Raw genomic sequence first — 21,476 nt, forward strand, 5'->3', positions numbered from 1 at the left:
CTGCCGTCACCGATCTCTGGGGGCTCAGGGATGGGTTTGTCAGTTCTTTCTTTAACCACATTAGGGTGCTGCTGACCCGGGGGCCAGCAGCTGAACAAAAGATTCTCCCCCGGCCCTCCACCGGGGGAAGGAGCGGCCCTGCCGCCGTCTCCTGGAAAGAACTGCCCATCCCTGAGCCGTCCGCATCAGGAGCGCCGCTTAGCCTGGCGTTTCTTCGCGGGCTGCGGGGCTGGAGCGGACTGGGACGCCTTCCTGCGGCTGCCTCTGCGCGGCCCGGGTGGAGGCTGCTGCTTGGGTGGCGCAGAGGCGGAGGAAGCCGCGGGAGGGCGTCCTCGGCGGCGAGCAGGCTGAGGCACCTGCGCGGGCGGTGGGGTGGAGGCAGCAGCTGACCGCCGGGGCAGGATATATTTTATAGCCTCAGTCTGCTTCTGAGCGGCCGAGAACTGTTGGGCGAAGCTCTCGACCGCTCCGCCGAATAGCCCATCCTGTGATATGGGGGCGTCGAGGAAACGTGTTCGCTCGGCGTCGCGCATATCAGACAGGGTGAGCCATAAGTGTCTCTCCTGGACCACATTTGTGGACATCACCTGACCCAGGGAGCGCGCGGTCACCTTCGTCGCCCGGAGAGCGAGGTCGGTGGCGGCACGCAACTCATTGCTGAGCCCTGGATCAGCCCCTCTCTCGTGCATATCGCACAGCAACTTGGCTTGGTAAGCCTGAAGAGTTGCCATGGTATGCAAAGAAGCGGCGGCCTGCCCCGCAGCTCTATAGGACTTCGCCACCAGAGATGACGAAAACCTACAGGCCTTGGAGGGGTGCTTTGGGTCACCACGCCAGGACGAAGCGCTCTGTGGACACAGTTGCATCGCAACAGAACGTTCGACTGGGGGGACCCCAGTGTACCCATGAGCCGCGGCTCCATCGAGAGAGGTGAAGGCGGAAGAGGCCGCCAAACGTTCACGGGAAGACAACGGGGCCTTCCAGGAACGCGCGACCTCTTCATGCACCTCGGGGAAGAAAGGTATTGGAGGAGCGGCCGGACGGGTGTCCGAACACGCCGCCCCCAAAAACCAATCATCCAACCGCGAACGCTCGGGCTGAGGCGGAGGGTTCCACTCCAGTCCAAGCGCTGCGGCGGCCCGAGAGAGCATGGCTGTCAACTCTGGGTCCGACTCGGGCAATGCTGGGACACCCGAAGGTGGCAGCACAGCCGAATCCTCATCCTCAGATGACTCCAGCCCACCTTGGGATGCGGCGATAGACATCACTTCCTCCTCCGCCGCGCCAAACGCCACAGTCGGGACAGCAGGAGCCGGCCCCGATGTAGACGCCTGAGCGCGGGCCGGGTCAAGTGCCTGAGAGGGGGGTGTGGGCCGAGGAACTAGCGTCGGAGCTTTATTCCACACCGTCACCCTCAGATCACCCTGGTCACCAGCCAAAGTGCCGCCTCCAGAGGAGACCGCAGATTGGGGGGGGACGGAGGGGACTCTCGTTCCGGCATCAGCACGGAATTCACGGAGTCTCGATCGAAGCACTGAGATGGCCAGGTTCCCGCAGAGAGAACATGAGTCATCCACGAGCGCTGCCTGAGCGTGCTGAAAGCCCAAACACGTCACACAGCGCTCGTGCCCGTCGAAAGAAAAAAGCGATCTACCGCACCCAGAAGTGCACGGACGAAACATCCTGAAAAGGACGCGTCACGTGCAAGCTCTTTTGTGAGAGGAAACTTCACAGTCGATGCCGAAGCGCCCAGGGAAACACACACCAGCTGGATGCAGACCACTGCACAGATCAGCAGGCAGGAAGTATGCGATCACTGGAACGCGCCGTCACACCAACACCGACTGGAAAGCTGCTCGTCTCGAAGAAGCTGACAGAGTCTCAGAAGGCTGTAGGAGTGAAGAGGTAGGTACTCTTGGCTCCGAAAGCAGAAACATAATGCGATATTGCCTCGTACTTCCTTATATACTCACGCAGTGAGGCGGAGCTACGTATGCAAATTCCGCATGCCCCATGGCATTGGCACGCCATTGGGCGTTTTCTCAAAACTCGAAGTTGATAGGCTTCTAAGCGAAACCCCCATTCGTTAGTCACTAACGTTACGTCGTAGTGACTGAACGAAAGGGAACAGAAGTTACAATTAAAAACTGAACTGAGCACAGACCAGCAGCAGGAGATTTCATTTATCACAAGAGTGAGGAACTGACAATATGAATGCAGAAGATTAAAGCTAAATGTAAAAGCACCCATTTAAGCGAGCTTGTCATTGTATTGTTCTGTTTTTGTGTTTTTCATTAATAATAATATTGAACACACCTTTCAAGCAATTCGCTCCCAAATTGGCTCTAATTCTAAAGTGAAAGTATAATGTGCACAGCCGCACAGGGATTTATAACGGTGTGCGTTATGAATGCAGCCTTCGTTCTTCGCGAAATGTGGATACAAATGCGCACAGGAAACAAAAACCTTGCAAAAGTTATATACGACCCTCCAAATCCTGGCCAAATCACAGAGATGGCGATTAGCATGGGACTAATATTATCACAGGGTGTGTTCGGCGGAATATGGTAGGTCATTCGCGGGGTAATTTTATAAATTACAGACATGGCCGATTCGCACTGGATTAAGATCACAAACAACCTCCGCAATTATTACAAATGGCTAGAGGTCACCAGGCAATAAATCCCGTGCGAATAGGGCTTTTAAGAAAACATTTTGGCATTAGGCATTGCATTGATTAATGCCTAAAAATGTAAACGTTTTACCTTTATACAAATAAAATTCATCACCGGAGTGAATATGAACATGATTTATTGTGGTTCTTAAGTCAATACTTTTTTAATGGCTTGTTAACTTCCCATTCCTCCGCTGCGTGATTCCAGTCAGCGCTGGATTCTAGCCACCACCGGATTGAGCGCTTTAGTCATTGTAAAATAAACTATATAGTTTACGTCGCATTAAACAGGCAGATTTTATAATGTGGTAGGCATTATTTTGCAAGTAATTAGCATACATGTTTAATTTTGTCTTGCCTGGATCTTTGCATAGGATCTTTGGTATAAACTTGTGAACGCCCCCCAGGAACACCTGAACGCCCCCCTTTCAAGAATCTTGCTTCCAACGCCCCCCGTTGTGCTCTGAACGCCCCCGTTGAGAAACACTACCTTAAAGGGTTAGTTCACCCAAAAATGAAAATTCTGTCTTTAATTACTTACCCTCATGTCGTTCGACACCCGTAAGACCTCCGTTCATCTTCAGAACACAAATGAAGATATTTTAGTGTAAATCTGATGGCTCTGAAAGGCCTCCATTGGCACAATGGCACGGTTCACTCTCAAAACCCTTAAAAGGTACTAAAGATATCGTTACAAAGTCCATCTCACTACAGTGGTTCTACAATAACTTTATGGAGTGACGAGAATAGTTTTTGTGCGCAAAAAAACCCTAAATAACGACTTATAAAGTGATGACGATTTCAAAACACGGCATCATGAAGCTTCGAAGCGTTTTGAATCAGTGAGTCGAATCATGATTCGGATCGCGTGTCAAACCGCCACACTGCTGATTCGACTCACTGATTCATAACGCTTCGAAGCTTCATGATGCCGTGTTTTGAAATCGTCATCACTTTATACGTCGTTATTTAGGGTTTTTTTGCGCACAAAAACTATTCTCGGGTCTTGAGAGTGAACCGTGCATTGTGCCAATGGAGGCCTTTCAGAGCCATCAGATTTCAACTAAAATATCTTCATTTGTGTTCTGAAGATGAACGGAGGTCTGACGGGTGTCGAACGACATGAGGGTAAGTAATTAATGACAGAATTTTCATTTTTGGGTGAACTAACCCTTTAATAAACGGAGGTCTGAAATCTCTGCCCCTTTACCGATCAGAGCGCGCGCTGACACGGAGTTAAGCCGCTGTCTCCAAGAACAACCAATTGACTCTACGGCTAATCCACTAGCATGGTGGAGAGACAATGAAACACGCTATCCGCTCTAAGCAAAATTGGCACGTAAATACATGTGTATTTGTGCTACAAGCACAGCATCAGAGCGAGTTTTTAGCACTGCGGGTAACATAGCTACCCCTGTCAGATCGTCACTAAAACCAAGTAAAGTGAACATGTTGGTGTTCCTGTCACGGAACGTGGAAGTCGAAAAAGATTAGGAATTTAAAATGTCATTGCACTTTTTTTGTTTCCTGTATTTAGTTAGTTTAATTAAGGTATTATCACAACAGTCGTTTTTTTTCTTCGACTTTTTTCTTTTTCTTTGATAAAGGTATGTAGATTTTATCATTTGTAATTTAGGCCTAGGCTACTCATTCATTTTTATGCAGCTCTTACGTAATTTAAGTAGCCTACTTGTTTTAAAGGATTAGTTTACTGTGTGTGATTTATTTAAAACAAAGCATGTTCATTGCAAAGGTTTCTTTTTTGTCAAGGATTTGTTTACTGTCAGGGCCGTTTGAAGGAATTTGGGGGGCCCAAGCAAAATGGACATGGAGCCCCCACACACACACACACACACACACACACATACACACACACCCGCACGCAAAGCTGACAGGAACCACAGCATATGCATATAGTTTAAGTTCATCCACACTTTATATACATAAAAAAGGTTTACAGTGCAAATACTGCTGTTGCATATAATGTGCATAAAATTTGAACATTTTCAACAATTAAAGCTGCAAGCAGCATTTATCGGGGTTCAAGCAGTTAAGGCCTTTAAGGCCTTTAAACACACAAGCATCAAAAGACATTAAGTTTTATTTAGCAAGCATTTAACAACTGCCATCATAGATGAAAAAGTCGATTTACAGCCTATACAGGCAATTTACCATAGGAAATATATGGTTTTAAAGCGTTTTTACAGTTATAGCACCTTTTGCCTGAGTCTTCTTATAGTCTTGCCTGATCTCCACCACTTTTATTAGTAGTACTCAAAGTGTGCCCATACTGTATATATGTGTCAGATTTGTTGTAAATATGTAATTTTAATAAGGAGTTTAGACAATTATATTCAGTGGCGTAACGAACGAGCCAACACCGGACCCTTAAGTAGGATTATCAAGGCGGGCCCCTTGATGACGCAATTGATGACGCAATGTTCGCGAGTAGGCTACCATGAATAGGGCAGGATATGATCATACACAGCATATAAGACATTAGATGACTAACAAAATCAGGAGTAGCCTACGCTCACCAAAAACAAAACAAAAAAAACAACAAAAAAACAATGGGGACAGCGCACTATAAAACATTGTTAGGCCTAGGTCCAAATACATAAAAAAAGATGCTCTCTTACATTATAGTGGGATTTTCCGGGCAAATGCAAAGTTGTCGATTAGATCAGGATTGTGCGCACAGGCAATAGGCTTGTTTGAGATGCGCCTTGCCTTGCCTGAAATGTATGCGAGAGTAGGCGGCTGCAGTGAGAGGAGGAGTGAAAAAAGCGCAGGCAAGCCGGATAGTTCTCTCTACTCACAGTGGATCTGACACCTGCGAGATCAAAGATGGATATCGCGGGATTCACGCGATTCACGCTCATGCACAGTTTTGCTAATAAACTGGATGTAATTCAAGTTATGTTGCTTTTATATGAAAATAAATAAAATGAACAAGACACCCAAAGTACTTGTTATTTAATTCCATTCCAAATACATGTTTATCAATATTTCTTTCTTTAATATAGACATATGTGTTTTTATTTATTTTATTTTTTTATAGATAGTCAGATAGTTTGGGAATATTCACAAACAACAAATACACATAAAACATGATATTAGAGTTTTAAAATCAAACATTTTAAAAGAGAACAATACATCACTGTTGTTTAAACCAATGAGCATTAAGCTGTGTCGTCAGCAAGTCGTTTCCCATCATGCTTTTGATCAGCGCAGTCGGTGGAGAGCAACTGCGCGCAACTGCAGAATCCGACACATGCGCCTTGCGCTCGCGAGATATTTTTGACATACGTCAGCATGACATCAGAGCAAGGCGGACCGCACTCGGACACATTTCTAACCGCATGCATCTCGCGCTGATCACCGGTGATCGGTTCTGGGCAGATTTAGCTCATCTCAAACAAGCCTATTCTAAATTGACCCTTCGCAGGGAGGTTGATTGACAGGCGATCTGACTAATCATAATCCGCCATTTTGTCTAACAAAGCAGTCAGGAAAGTTAGTAGGTAAAATTAACATAGGAGGATTTAAATTTGAAAAACAAAGTGTACTGACGTCTTAGCACTTTAAAACAACATTCCTTTTATATTCATTCATGTTTATTTTAATGATATAAATTAACTAGAAGGAAGAGATGATCGGTTCACAAACAGCTTTAACTGAGCTTCGAGTCTACAGCGATCTATCAGACACATTAAAGAGTCACAAAATGGTATTTATTGTTTAAATGTCTCTAAAAAAATGACTACATTTGAAAGGTGAGACTTTGTTTCATATCAAAAGTACTTGTCTGTCAGCGCGCAGTCTCCTCTCTGATGTATTTTTCACTGCGTGAGAACTTGGTGTGGTGTGAGAGTGGCGTTGCTTGTCAGACATAGCAACAGTAACTAAAGTGGGCAGGTCTTTGCGAACGGTCATTGACAGTATGGACGGGGATTCGCCAGTCCCAATTCAAAACAAATTTCATCACAATCCCTCATTGTTCGTTTCAAACATGTGAGAGCATCAAAATGATCCATGGGTGAAATTGATTGGATTTAATTATTTTTTTTTGTCAGTTCCTATCATAATTTTAATATTTTGGCGTTATTGTTTAGCTATTTACCTATGTTTTCAAATTTCCTTTGTTTTTTTGTTGTTGTCTTGATCAGACTAATGGCTTTGAAGATAACCACAATTTTTTAAAGCTCTAAATGACACTTACAAAAACCATAAAGCGAAACCTGGCATGTTTGGTATTGTTGGACTCGGCAAGGATTCTTAGGAGGCCACTCCTGTGAAAAAAACACGGGCTTGGAACTTCTAAGGCTCCTTCAAGGCATTGTGCCAATGACGTATACTGAGTTTTTGGAGATACACCAATGTTCTCATAGACTATCATGGCACCCTGGACAAAGACACTGCATGCCAATTTTCAGTAGACTAACGGTTGGGTGCGCTTATAGCTATTTTCATGATTTTTTTTCACTGTTATAGCGCCACCAAGTGGCCAATTGTCACGATTTTTTTCATGTCAAAATATCTCTTTCCGTTCACAAGTTATAACCATTTTATAGTGCCACCAAGTGGCCAATTGTCATGATTTTTTTTCACGTGACCACAGAATGAGCTCATGAACATGTGTCCCAAGTTTTGCGAAAATATCTCTTACCGTTCACAAGTTATAACCATTTTATAGTGCCACCTAGTGGCCAATTGTTGCGATTTTTTTCAAGTGATCTCAGATTGAGCTCACGAAGATGTATCCCAAGTTTAGCAAAAAAATCTCTTTCCGTTCACAATTTATAACCATTTTAGTAAAAATGGCCCTTGTGCCATCAAAGATTTTGGTTCCCCTTATCGACCGTTAATTTAAATTTTGAATTTTTTGGATGATTATTGATTGTCAGACTCCAGAGAATATTCTTGCAGTGGTTTGGTTCCAATCGGGCCAAAAACCTAGGAGAATTCAACAAAAATTGGTTTTTCAAAAAAATGTAATTTACTCGAAATTGGCGCCTGAAGAGCGAGCAAATCGGAGATAGCCATTTTGTCTGCCTTGAGCCAAGGATTCCAACGATATAAGACACTTGATCCTGGGACAAACAGTCTAAGAGTTATGAGCAATTTTGAACTTTTGGTTGCTGTAGCGCCACCTATGGGCCATTCGGGGTCATACTCTGATAGTTTGTCCCCAAACTGAGGCCTACCATCTGGCCAGGTTTCATGTCTCTAGGCCTTACGGTTTGGCCTGCACAATGCGTTTTACGAATCCTTACAATTACAATAGGGTTTCAGCATTTCATGCTTGAACCCCTAATAAGAATGAAGGCTTTTTGCCAGTTATAGCGCCACCTATGGTCCGATCTCCATGAAACTCTGCATGCTTCCTCACCATGTTCGGACACATATGCTCATCAATTTTGGTGAAGTTCTGAGTTTTCATTTGGGATGTATAGGCTTTTTAGTGTATTTTGCCACGCCCCTTTTCTAAATGACCCTGTTATAGCCACCTAAATGCAAAAGTTGAACTTTTTTTCGATAATTATTGATCTAGAGAGTCCCGAGAATTGTCCTAGACTGGTTTGGTTCCGATCGGGCGAAAAACCAGGGACTAGTTTGCAAAAGTAGGTTTTGGACAAAATTCGACATAGCAGAAAATGTTCCCTGCCTACATCCAAATCGGAGATAGCCATTTTGTCTGCCTTGAGCCAAGGATTCCAACGATATAAGACACTTGATCCTGGGACAAACAGTCTAAGAGTTATGAGCAATTTTGAACTTTTGGTTGCTGTAGCGCCACCTATGGGCCATTCGGGGTCATACTCTGATAGTTTGTCCCCAAACTGAGGCCTACCATCTGGCCAGGTTTCATGTCTCTAGGCCTTACGGTTTGGCCTGCACAATGCGTTTTACGAATCCTTACAATTACAATAGGGTTTCAGCATTTCATGCTTGAACCCCTAATTAAACATTTGCAAAATAACACCATTGTACCATTAAAAAAAATGTTTGTAAACCTTTAAGAAACCATTTTTAAAACATCTATAAACATTACATAGTTAGACGGACCAGATATTCCTAACACTTAGTTAAGGGTTACTAGTTGGTTTGTAAACTGTCTATAAACATTATCTGGATGGTTATTATAAAGTTGCAACAGATGACTATAATACCTTGTTAAATAGTTAATAAACAGTACCAGTAAAACATGTGGGTTGTCCTGATACTCTACTTCAAAATGTAACAGTGTAAAAATTGCCACACAGAATAATGTAACTTATAAAAATAATGTCATATTTGCATAAACTGTCACTATCGTATATATCCCGACACTAGCACATTAAGATAAGCCATGAAAAAAATAATGTTCCTCTGCCTCTTTCTGGTTAAATAATGTTTATAATAATAGTTAATATAGACTGCTATATGAACTATTCCAGGTTATTTATGCATAGCATAAATAATAGTTAGTATAGCATGCTATGCCACTTTCATCAAAACCTATTACAAAGTCAAGTCAAGTCAACTTTATTTATGTAGCGTTTTTAACAATGCAGATTGTCGTCAGTTCATACAAAGCTATAGCAATGTCATTAAATACGATAAACAGTGATTCTGGAACAGATCTGCGTCTTCCTTATCCAGTTAAAAAACATATTACAGTATGTAAACATATTCCGTCCGTTCCAAAAAAAAGTTGCACTAACTGTTCATTACAAGCAGCATTTGGTCAGGCAGGTAAGTTAGCTAACATAAACATATTTTTGCTAGCCTACCTGCTGCAAAATTACACCATTTTTGTACAAGACAAGTAGAGCTATTTTATCCAGTGTAATTTATCACTTACCACTGTCTTGTTTTTTTCTTATCATCCTCCTCCTCCTTTCTCTCTTTTCTTTTCTGGCTTCCTGAAGCATAATTCCGCTTCATGATGACTGCCGAGGAGGTTTTGTATTTTGCCGGCAGCAGAGATCGCGTGGTTGGCTGGCTGCTGTCAGCTACTGAGAGGGGCCCCTTAAGGGTGTTCCCGATAACAGTGTCATTGGACTTTACTGCATTGACTATCAATGGGGCGCTCACACAGTTTGTCGTTTCATTTTAGTCATAACCTGTCGTTGTCTTGGGGCCCCAGGCCAGCTCGGGGCCTCAAGCAATTGCTTGGTTTGCCTGCCTTGTCGCGAAGGGCCTGTTTACTGTGTGTATATAAATAAACTTATAGCAAGTAGCTAATCAGTGTCTGGTCGTTTATTCAAACTAAGTTGTCCTATAACAGACGAACCCCCCGTATGTTACGAACCGTCACATTTGACTCACATCATAACCGTCATCACCAATTCTGAAACCGGCACACCCCTACATGAATGCCATTCCCATTCTAGGCAATGCATCTATACACTGTATCTAATTTTGCATATTAATGTGTTTTGGGACAATATGTAATGTAAAAAGACAGTTTGAATAGATAATTGTCAGTAATTATAATGAAGACAAAATAATAATAATTAGAGCCATAACCAGGCCGGAGAGGTGTGAATGTGTGCGGGGAGACTGAAACTGAATGGGCCGTTTGCACCACGAAACCAACAAGGCCAACTTCAATTTTATTTTCATAAAGATATAAAAAATAAAAATAAATCTAATAACTTTACAAAAATTTGAAGCTTATTATAACTGTTTTTTTTCATTATGACAATAATTAATTTTGACTTTACAGTAAACTGCCAAGTGTCTGCTTTCAAATGAGACCATATACTTCATGAACTGTGTCTGTTTTAGTCTGGGTATGCCAGTTCTGGGGATTTTTTCAAAGGGTGGCGGGGGGTGGATGTACTTTCACACTGCACAGCCAATCATGCTGCATGCTTATTGGCTCACTGACGTTGATGAGATTTGCAGTCACCTGTGCAATAATAATGCTGTCTAATCAGCATCTTGACAAGCCACACCTGTGAGGTGGATGGATTATCTCGGCAAAGGAGAAGTGCTCACTAACACTATTTATTTATTTAATATTTGAGCGAAATAGGCCTTTTGTTTACATAGAAAAAGTCTTAGAAATTTGAGTTCAGCTCATGAATAATGAGGGCAAAAACAAAAGTGTTGCGTTTATAATTTTGTTCAGTGTATGAATGGACCTTCTTCTAGTGACGTGATCGCCGTCGCTGCGGCTGTGATTGGACCAACGCTGCAGGCCATTGATGATCTTAGAAATGAAGGACCGAATCAGATCATTTTACAGCAATAACCTGCTCGCTTGTTTTATGATAAAAATCACTCTTTTGTGTCTTCATGGTATCAGACTTGTGACTGGCTTGAATATAGTGTCAAAGCTGATGCAGCATTCTGCTTCCCATGTTGGGTGGCGGGGGGGTGGATGCACTTTCACACTACACGCGGATGCAGTCCGGAAGTGTGTTCCAGGGGTGGTGCGTCTGCACGAACAGCCTGATCTCATGAAAATGCGTATCTATAGCATGAATTGTATTTATTTTGTGATTTATATGCCAAAATGAGTTTTTACTTTGATAAGTTACGCATTTCATGAGAACGTGTTGGCAGGACGCCTCCCTCAGGGGTTGTCATGCTCCCTAGCATGTAATTGCACGTTGACATGGACAGCGACGCAGAAGTATAGATGAAAACCCGACGCGTAGACTGTGTTGTTGAGGCTACGGCGCAGGTCCGACTCAGAAGTATAAATCAGCCTTAACATGGGTACGGAAAATAATACACACTGCAAACGGATTATGTGTGAAACAGGCCTCATGTGCGAGCCACATCTCTGGGAATAACCGGCGTAAACTAGCATTTTTCCGCCACAGCCAATCATGCTGCATGCTTATTGGCTCACTAACGTTGATGAGATTTGCAGTCACCTGTGCAATAACCATGCTGTCTAATCAGCATCTTGACATGCACACCTGTGAGGTGGATGGATTATCTCGACAAAGGAGAAGTGCTCACTTACACAGATTTAGACAGATTTGTGAACAATATTTGAGAGAAATAGGCCTTTTGTTTACATAGAAAAAGTCTTCAGTTCAGCTCATGAATAATGGGGGCAAAAACAAAAGTGTTGCGTTTATAATTCTGTTCAGTGTATGAATGGGCCTTCTACTAGTGATGTGATCGCCATCGCTGCGGCTGTGATTGGACCAACGCTGCAGGCCATTGATGATCTTAGAAATGAAGGACCGAATCAGATCATTTTACAGCAATAACCTGCTCGCTTGTTTTATGATAAAAATCACTCTTTTGTGTCTTCATGGTATCAGACTTGTGACTGGCTTGAATATAGTGTCAAAGCTGATGCAGCATTCTGCTTCCCATGTTGAGTGTTCAATAGTGCGCATGCCCTAGTAGACTCGACTTTCACAGTGAAGGGTACCGGGACTGGAAACATGACGCTGAAAAAGACAGGTGTGTAAGAGTGGACTCCTGTAGATGGTTCAATCTACAGGGTTGCCATTAGACTAAAGAAACGTTATCAGAAAGATGGAAGAAAACTGTACATTTCTTGTCTATTTCCACCCACTGCAACTCATACCAACGACGGAGATAAGCGCAGTTACAATAGCAAAATATGTGGGAGAGCTTTGCTATAATGTGACTATATTGTATTGCAATAGGGAGCACTTCACAGTCAATACTAAATCAAAACTAGTTAGCACAGTATTCGTAATAGAAAGGATTTAATGAAAAAATCTGGTTATGGTTACACTTAAAATAGTTTCAAAATGGATGAATGAGATGATAAACTTATACCATTAATCGTACACAGCATGAATACAATGTTACCTGAGAGAGAGAGAGAGAGAGAGAGAGAGAGAGAGAGAGAGAGAGAGAGAGAGAAGAGAAGCCCAGATGACTTCAAGAGCCACAGGAAAAGAGAGAGAGAGAGAGCCACAGTTCCATCAGTTTTTATCTATTCCTTGACCATGTGACTGAAACCAAATGTATTCTTTTAAACTGACCAATCAGACCAAAACTCACACATAACATTCAAACTGACCAATCAGCCCAAACTTCCCCCATTGTCACACATAAAGGTGGGGCACCTCATGTGGCCTACAGGCCTGCCTTTTGTCTTCCAGGTGGTCCTTCGGATAAGCAAATGTGTTGACAACAGTAAAGCAAATTTCTTTGTTGGATTTCAATTATCAAATATCTTTGATTATTTTCAATTCCTTCAAGGGGTTCCATAAACACGCAAGTTCAAAAGAACATTTGGTGAGAAATAGAATCGGGAAGCACTGTACTGTGTTTATAACATCATCTGTGTAGGAGACTGACACAGACCAGAAGAGATTGTTGAGTAAAATCATCAGGCGGAAATTACATTAAAAAGGTCATATTCCTCCATTCAGATCCATTTGTATAAATCTTGCATACATGCTCCAGACAAAAATCTTTTTCCAGTATTTTCTGGAATCTAGTGGAAACAGCCCTGTCTGCAGGGTGCTAGAGCACACAGGCCTGAGATATACACTTTTAAAAATGAGTTTATAACCAAAAAAGGGGGGGGGGGGGGGGTATTACAGCTCAGACAACCTATACTTACATGTTTATCACTTTTAGCAGTGTTTTATGTAACTTTAAAGGGTTTGACACCTACATTTTGCATTTAGACCCCTGTATGTGGGTATAGGAAGCTTTTTTCAAAGTGATGCATATCTCCAGAAAGTAGACATTATACGCTTTCACATGTTGACATATGAGGTCAGAGCTCCTCCACAGACATTTAATGATGTACAGGGTCTGCAGAGTTTAAGACTTTAACATTATTATTTGAAAGCGCTGGGATTTCCTTCTCAAATCTATATTTGTGTTTTTCTGTTTGGCGTCACTAGTGGGAGCAGAAAAGACAAACACCCTTAACTCCTTAAGCTGCATGAGGACGTGACCGAGTTGAAGCGCTATTTTTAGCACGAGTGTAATGTTTGTTAATAGATTTAACGTAAAAAAAACATCATTAATCTTGACAAACTATATATCATTCTAAAGGTCTAAACCTCAAGCATCGAGGACAGACCACTGTTTTTCAATGAAAGCTTATAACGGCTGTATTTTTGCATGAATGTAAGCAATACACATCAAATCAAGCATAAAGAAAAACAGAGCAAAATCAAAATTAATTACATGAACATGATAAAATCAGAAGAATACTGAAACTATGACCAATAACACTATAAATGAGCTCAACACTGCATCACTGTCTCTTACAGATAAACTGAAGCCGGTCGTGAGTGTGACCCAGAGTTCAGTGTTCACTGGAGACACAGTTACTCTCCGCTGTGACATGAGAAGCTCGACTGGATGGACGTTTCTCTGGAGGAAAGACTCAAACTCTGAATCCAGTGATGATGCAGGAACTAAAACACTCAGTTCTGTGAGCGTCTCTGATGGAGGACCATACGTGTGTAGAGCACATCGAGGAAACTACTACACACACGACAGTGATAGAGTTCAGATAACAGTGAGAGGTAAGCGCTCTTTTACTTTATAGTTTTGTCAGTGAAAGTTAATTTTGAGTTTTAAGTTCAAACATGAAGTTTGTTGTTTGCTCTTTTCACAGAGAGACCCAAACCTGTAGTGCGTGTTCATCCTGATGTCCGTGTGTTCAGTGGAGAGACGGTCACTCTCACATGTGGCATACAGGAGGCAGGAGGCTGGTGGTACAGATGGTATAAAGATCAATATGAGACCAGAAGTCAAGCCCAGATCTATACAATCACATCTGTGGGTCGGTCTCATGCTGGTGTGTACAAATGTGAAGGATCTCAGACTAAAGCCCCGCAGTACACACAGAGCAGTGATGGAGTTACACTGACAGTATCAGGTGAGTGTGTTCATCATTTCATCACATCACTTTAACCAGAAGACATTGAGTAGAAAACAACTGCAGCTTTGCTTTTTAGGCGATCAGCGGTGGAGAGAGTATAACCAATTGTTCTGAAGTAAAAGTATTGCTACTTAAGAAATAATTAAAGTGTTCTGAACAATGATATGACTCAAGCAAGAGTAAATAAGTAGTTTGCTGAAAAACCTACTGTTGCGAGCGATCCCGAAGAAAAGTTTTCTCATTTGAGAAAAGTAACCATTAGATTGCAAAGAAAGAAAGAAATGACTATTTTACACCTCACAAGGAATACGTTTTCTTAAATAAGTCATTCTTGTTGAAATTAAAAGACATGAATAGACAAACAATGGGATTTTTTTTTCATTCACCAATCAATGTTCATGCTTCAAGTTTTTTTTAACCAAACTTTGTATAAAGATGATTCTCAATGTTATGAAAGATACAGAATAATTTGATATATGGGCAGGCCGGTGATACATTTTGGTAGCCCGACTGGAAAACACATTAGCCGTTGGGCTTCGCGAGCCCTCGCCCATACATATTCTAGTCTGATCCCGAATCGCAGGACAATGAATCAACAACCAGTGTTGGGCACGTTACTTTAATTAGTTATAGTTACTAGCTACTTCTTACAAATAGTAACTGAGTTAGTAACTGAGTTACATCATTATAATAGTAACTAATTACCAGGGAAAGTAACTACCCAGATAGCAAACTGACATTGAATCAACATAGAATCGATGTTTCTCGCGACATCGAAACGACGTTGATCTCCGATGTCGATCCGGCATCGTTTTGCTCATCGAAGTAATGTTGAACCAACGTCAGAAACGCCATTCAAAACTAACATAAAATCGATGCAACTGGTTTGCTTACCTAACGTTGAAACGATGTTGATTTCAATTAGTTGAAATGACGTAATAGAATTAACACATATTCAACATAAAATCGATATAATGTATTTGCCTACCTAACATTGAAACGACGTTATAAATAGGCTACAAAAACACATTTTCTACTACATGATTTAAAAATCTCATAGTACTTAATTACAATAAATAAATTAGTCTGTATAGGTAATAATTTATTAAACACATAACATTAAGTAAAAATTGCTTTATTATTCATACAAAATACATTTACGAATACCATTTTAGATATTACAAATCATACAAATACACAGAAAGTATAAAGTAAATCATAGTAATATATAATCTAATGTCTCAAGATACAATTTAAAAGCGATATTTACTCATGTTATTTTGAAAATAGGTGTGAAGCCATCATGAACCCTTTTAATCACCAACGCCACCATTTTCCAGAACGGCAACCTTCATGGAGTCTCCAAAAGTACAAGGTCAGGTTCACAGAGACTTTGCAAAGGTAAAAAAAAAATCATGAAATATGACCAACATTTAATAAGAATCACAAGCTGAAGTGTTGTGAAATACCTACGCGTAAAGTCTCTGAGAACTGACACCTTGTGGGGAAGAGCGGGGCACAACCTAACGCCCGTTTCACACATACTGAGATGGAGCCGCACGCGCTGTTGTGCTTTCACATATGCCGCATTTGCAGAGCGCAACTGATCCGCGGTTGTATACCACGAACACAGCATTTATTCGTTATTTTTTATTTCAATTCCAAAAGTTGTTATTGAACATAGTCAGCATTGCCATCGTCTTTGTATAGCCATTCCCTATTTCATAGATGTCACGTTTATAAACGCACTACATTGGCTGGAAATTTACTTGATAAAGTTTTAAATCTGGATATTTTTCTTACACAAACGCGTCGATTCGCTTCAGAAGGCCTTTATTAACCCCCCAGAGCCGCGTGGAGCAGTTATATGACGGACAGATGCACTTTTTATGGACTTCAAAAACAGAGCAACTATTACTGCTATAATAATGCTTGGATTAGCCTGGACTTTTGTAATATAACTTTTTAGATTTTATACATCTGAAAGAAGAATGTCATACACACCTAGGATGACTGAAGGGGGAGTAAATCATGGGCTAATTTTCATTTTTGGGTGAACTATCGCTTTAAAGTCGTTATTTTTGTTTGTTTTTATGCACACTAAAGTATTCTCATCGCTTCATTAAATTAAATTTGAATCACTGCAGTCACTTCTTTCTGGCCCTTGAAAGTGTTAATTACATTGCTGCCTATGGAGGGAACAGAGAGCTCTCGGATTTCATCAGAAATATCTTCATCTGTGTCTGAAGATGAACGAAGGTCTGACGGGTTTGGAACGACATGAGGGAGAGGAATTAATGACAGGATTTAAATTTTTGGGTGAACTATCCCTTTAAGCTAGTACCGGACTAAAATGCATGTTTGAGCTGTCTTAAAGGGATAGTTCACCCAAAAATGAACATTACCCCATGATTTACCCCCCCTCAAGTCATCCTAGGTGTATATATATATTTGTGGGGCGGCAGTGGCTCAGTGGTTCATGTAGGTTGTAACTGGAAGGTTGGTGGTTCGATCCCCGGTTCCACCTGACCAAGTGCCGAGGTGTCCATGAGCAAGACTCCTAACCCCAGCTGCTCCAGACAAGCTGGATGACCTTGCATGGCTGACACCGCCGTCGGTGTGTGAATGAATGTATGAATGGGTGAATGTGAGGCAAAAATGTAAAGCGCTTAGGATGGCCGTAGGTCTGTTAAAAGCGCTATATAAATGCAGTCCATTTACCATTTATATTGCATTCTTCTTTCAGACAAATACAATCAGAGTTATAACTATTAAAACATATCCTGTTTTTTCAAAGTTTTATAATGGCAGTGAATGGCAGCCCAAAACTTGAAGCTCAAAAAAGTGCATCTATCCATTATGAAAGTGCTCCACAAGGGCTCCAGGGGTTAATCAAGGCCTTCTAAAGCGAATCGATGGGTTTGTGTAAGAAAAATGTCCAGATCTAACATATTATAAAGTAAAATATCTAGCTTCCGGCAGACCACCCAGAGCCGTGTTTTATGATGGATAGATGCACTTTTATGGACTTCAAAACAGAAACAGCCATTCACTACCATTATAAAGCTTGGAAGAGCCAGGACATTTTTAATATAACTGTGTTTGGCTTAAAGAACAATGTCATACACACCCTAGGATTTCATTTTTGTGTGAACTAAGCCTTTAACTGAAAGCAACTTGACCTGATATATCTTAAAATATGCCAGTGTCATTGTTTTGTCTCAAGATTCACACCAGTAATGTTTTTTTTCCTAAGGCACATTTTAAAAAAGCTACTTAGATTGTCCTAACTAAGCCCTAACCTTGGCTTAATCTAAGACCTGTCTGTATAACCGGACCAACGATTACAATATAAGGACAATATCTGGCAGTTTTGCATTTCCATCTATAGTTGCAATCATCTGAAGTCTTCGTGAGTGAGGCTGGATCCAAACTGGAGCTGGCGTAATCTCTAGTAACCTTGCTGTGCATCCTGAGATAGAAACAGGGAAGTAACAGGAGAAAGATTAGCATTAGTTCATATTTCAGGCAAAAGATGATAATGTGCACTTTTTACTATTTTATCTCATATAACTGTAGCACAGTTTTTTTGTTGTTGTTGTCAAACAGACCCAAACCTATAAATGGTGTACACTACTGTTCAAAAGTTTGGGTTCAATAAGATTTTCTTTTTAAAGAAATTCATATTTTTATTCAGCAAGGATGCATTAAATTGATCAAAACAAAGTGACCGTAAAGACGTTTGTAAAAGACATATAGACATTTATAATCTTTACAAAAGTTTATATCTCAAATAAATGCTGTTCTTTTGAACTTTCTATTCATCAAAGAATCCTGAAAAATGTATCACGGCTTCTACAAAATATGAAGCTGTTTTCAACACTGATAATACTCATATTAATGTGTGTTGATCATCAGATCCTCATATGAGAATGATTGGTGAAGGATCATGTGACACTGAAGACTGGAGGAATGATGATAAATTCAGCTTTGATCACAGGAATAAATTACACTTTACTATATATTCACATAGAGAACAGCTGATCTACATTGTAACAATATTACTGTTTTAATGTATTTTTAATCAAATAAATGAAGCATTGGTAAGCACAAAAGGGACATCTTTCAAAAACATAAAAAGCTGTACCAACCCCACACTTTTGAACTTTAGTGTATGTTAGAGATTGTACTTACTAGTCGTATGAGTATTGGAGATTTTCTTTGACAGGAGATTCGCTCCAACTCTGCTGTGGAGCAGAACATCAGGATGGAAGAATCTAGGAACATAAGCACCAAGCTTATGTAAAATAACATATTAAGTTATTTAATGAACTTCCTCAGTTCACCTGTTTCCTACTTCTCTGTCAGCAGCTTCCTTCAGGAATGTTGGGATCTTGGGATCTTCAACTCTGTTGTAGAGGGGTTATTTTGTCCCTCCTGAAATCACAGAACATTTTTTTACAATTTTTGTTTACCAATTTGCAGCTAATTTTCGCGCTCCATGTAATTGACGTCACCGATTAACATTAACGTTTATACTTGTAGGTTTTTGACACATACCATTGACAAATTACCAGCAAAACCTTTACAAAACGATCAAAACCTCTCATTTTCACATAAAGATTTGATTAAAAGCTCAAACTTTCATAAACAAGAGCTCAATCGATAGTTAGCCGAGATGCTAACGGTCTTTTTCCGAAGACACTAAACCATTTATTTAAAGTAAATATTCAACAGAAGTGTGTCAATTGCACGTAAGAAGGTGTCAGGAACAGTTGTGTGTATTATTTGTGTGATTTTAGAGACTAAACTCACCTGAAAGTAGTGAAAACAACAGCGACAGAAGGAGTTGTGCTGATTGACGGTCATGACATATCCCCGTTTCCATGGCAACTCTCCGCTGCTCCAGTGATTCAATGTTCAACGCGCACGAGCAAAAGTCACAGTCATGCATCATTTACATAAATAAACTAGAATTAAAAAATTACATACATAAAAACCTCATTAATATTAAATCATGAATTTAAAATTAATTTATATGTAATTCATAGGTGCAAAAGGCACCCCTGCACTTGATAGTGAGACAAAGTGGCACTTTTATATTAGTTTTATATTATATTAGTTTAATATTTTGCATTATTTTGTTTAGGAACACTCAACCTAATTATTTCCTTTTAAAGTGTGATTGCATGCAGACAGTATTTTTCTATACAAATGCTTTGCTTTGGTTATATGACTAGCAATATTAAGCCAGTCTCACTATTTTTTATTAAGTGCTTTCAGATTCTTTTTAACTGTAAAAATAAATTAAATAAATATACATATAAAATAAAAGTCATGTTATAAAATAAAGGTATCACAACAGACAGTGACCGACAATCGGCTTGTCACTGGTGTACCGACGGTGGCCCAGCCGAGCCCCGAAAAAAAAACCCAGAAACTTCAAAGACTGCCCCTTTTAATATCAGTGACTTCTATAAATTTGTGAAGGTACTTACATTTTTTTTTTCCCATAATGATATACAAATGCTTTGCTTTGGTTATATGACTAGCAATATTAAGCCATTCTCACTATTTGTGCTTTCAGATTCTTTTTAACTGTAAAAATAAATTAAATAAATATTCATATAAAATAAAATAAAAGTCCTTTTATAAAATAAAGGTGTCACAACAGACAGTGACCGACAATCGGCTTGCCACTGGTGTACCGACGGTGGCCCAGCCGCGGCAAATCTCCGGTGGCGTGCCACCCAAAAAACACTGGCAGACCGACGTCATTTTCAGATTGGTCGACGTGCCGATGGTGTGCCGACGGAGGTCCAACCGTGTCAAACCGCTGACTTTGTGCTGCCCAAAAAACGCTGGTGGACCGCCAGGTCATTGTTAGCTGGGCATTTACCACCAATCTTTCGCTTTCCATGTTTTCATTTAGTAGGCTAATTGTAATACTGGCATCCGAAAAAAAACCCAGAAACTTCAAAGACTGCCCCTTTTAATATCAGCGACTTCTATACATTTGTGAAGGTACTTACATTTTTTATTTTTTTTTCCCATAATGAATTAAAATACATGTACATCCTATTTCCGTCTGAATTTAGTTCAGGCCATGTCATTACTCTAACCAAGTTTCAATATTAGACGTTGGGATTTTGACCATATGCGTCGGCCATATCGTTGATGAGTCAACCTCAATTCAACGTGGAATCGACGTTATATTTTCAACGTAATAACGTTCTGATGTACCGACCAAATAGTGAATGTTGATTCAACATTGAAATTTGATCGACGTCTGATACTGACCTTTACAACCAAAAATCAACTTTGAAACGACGTCTGTTTGCTATCTGGGTACTACTTTTTTTTTTTTTCTAATATTCAAATATGTCAAATAACTTGGATGCCCCCAATATTAGATATGTTAAATGAATGAATTGCACACTAAATAGAATAAATTATAAAACATTGTACATTAATGTACACTATTGTAATGTTGCTGTGGGACAATGTGAGAGACACCTATCAAATTCAAAACATTATTGTAAATATTATCAGTAGACCTACTATAGTGTAAATATAGTGTAAATATTATCAGTAGACCAACTATAGTGTAAATATAGTGTAAATATTATCAGTAGACCAACTATAGTGTAAATATAGTGTAAATATTATCAGTTCTGTACTAATCCTTTGGTTGTGGAGCTCACGTTATCGCCTGGGTTTAGCCACTCATGTTGTAATGGTATGTGATGATGTGAGGCTTCATTAGATTAGAATGACTTGCCACCGGCGTGGAGAGACTCTTTCTTCCTGGGCATAAGTTGAACGTTACATAAACATTCTTACCTTTCTCCTCAACGAGGGAAAAGTAGCGTTTATACATCCAGTTTGCGAAAGCTACCTTTGAAATCGTTGGACCATCGCTGAATGTGCATATGCGTGTGCGTCATAGGTGTGTGTGTG

General features: G+C 40.5%; 1 protein-coding gene across 1 annotated transcript in view; it reads left to right on the forward strand.

The window, feature by feature from the left end:
• LOC307120077 (basement membrane-specific heparan sulfate proteoglycan core protein-like) overlaps positions 1-21,476 on the forward strand; it is a 335,684-nt gene that overhangs the window by 80,542 nt on the left and 233,666 nt on the right. The window contains exons 8-9 of the mRNA XM_079806937.1: positions 13,900-14,157; positions 14,250-14,513. Coding sequence (XP_079663063.1) covers positions 13,900-14,157; positions 14,250-14,513 — 522 coding nt within the window. The remainder of the gene's footprint in view (positions 1-13,899; positions 14,158-14,249; positions 14,514-21,476) is intronic.

The sequence above is a fragment of the Gobio gobio genome, assembly GCF_949357685.1.
Source record: "Gobio gobio genome assembly, chromosome: 2".
Taxonomy (NCBI): domain Eukaryota; kingdom Metazoa; phylum Chordata; class Actinopteri; order Cypriniformes; family Gobionidae; genus Gobio; species Gobio gobio.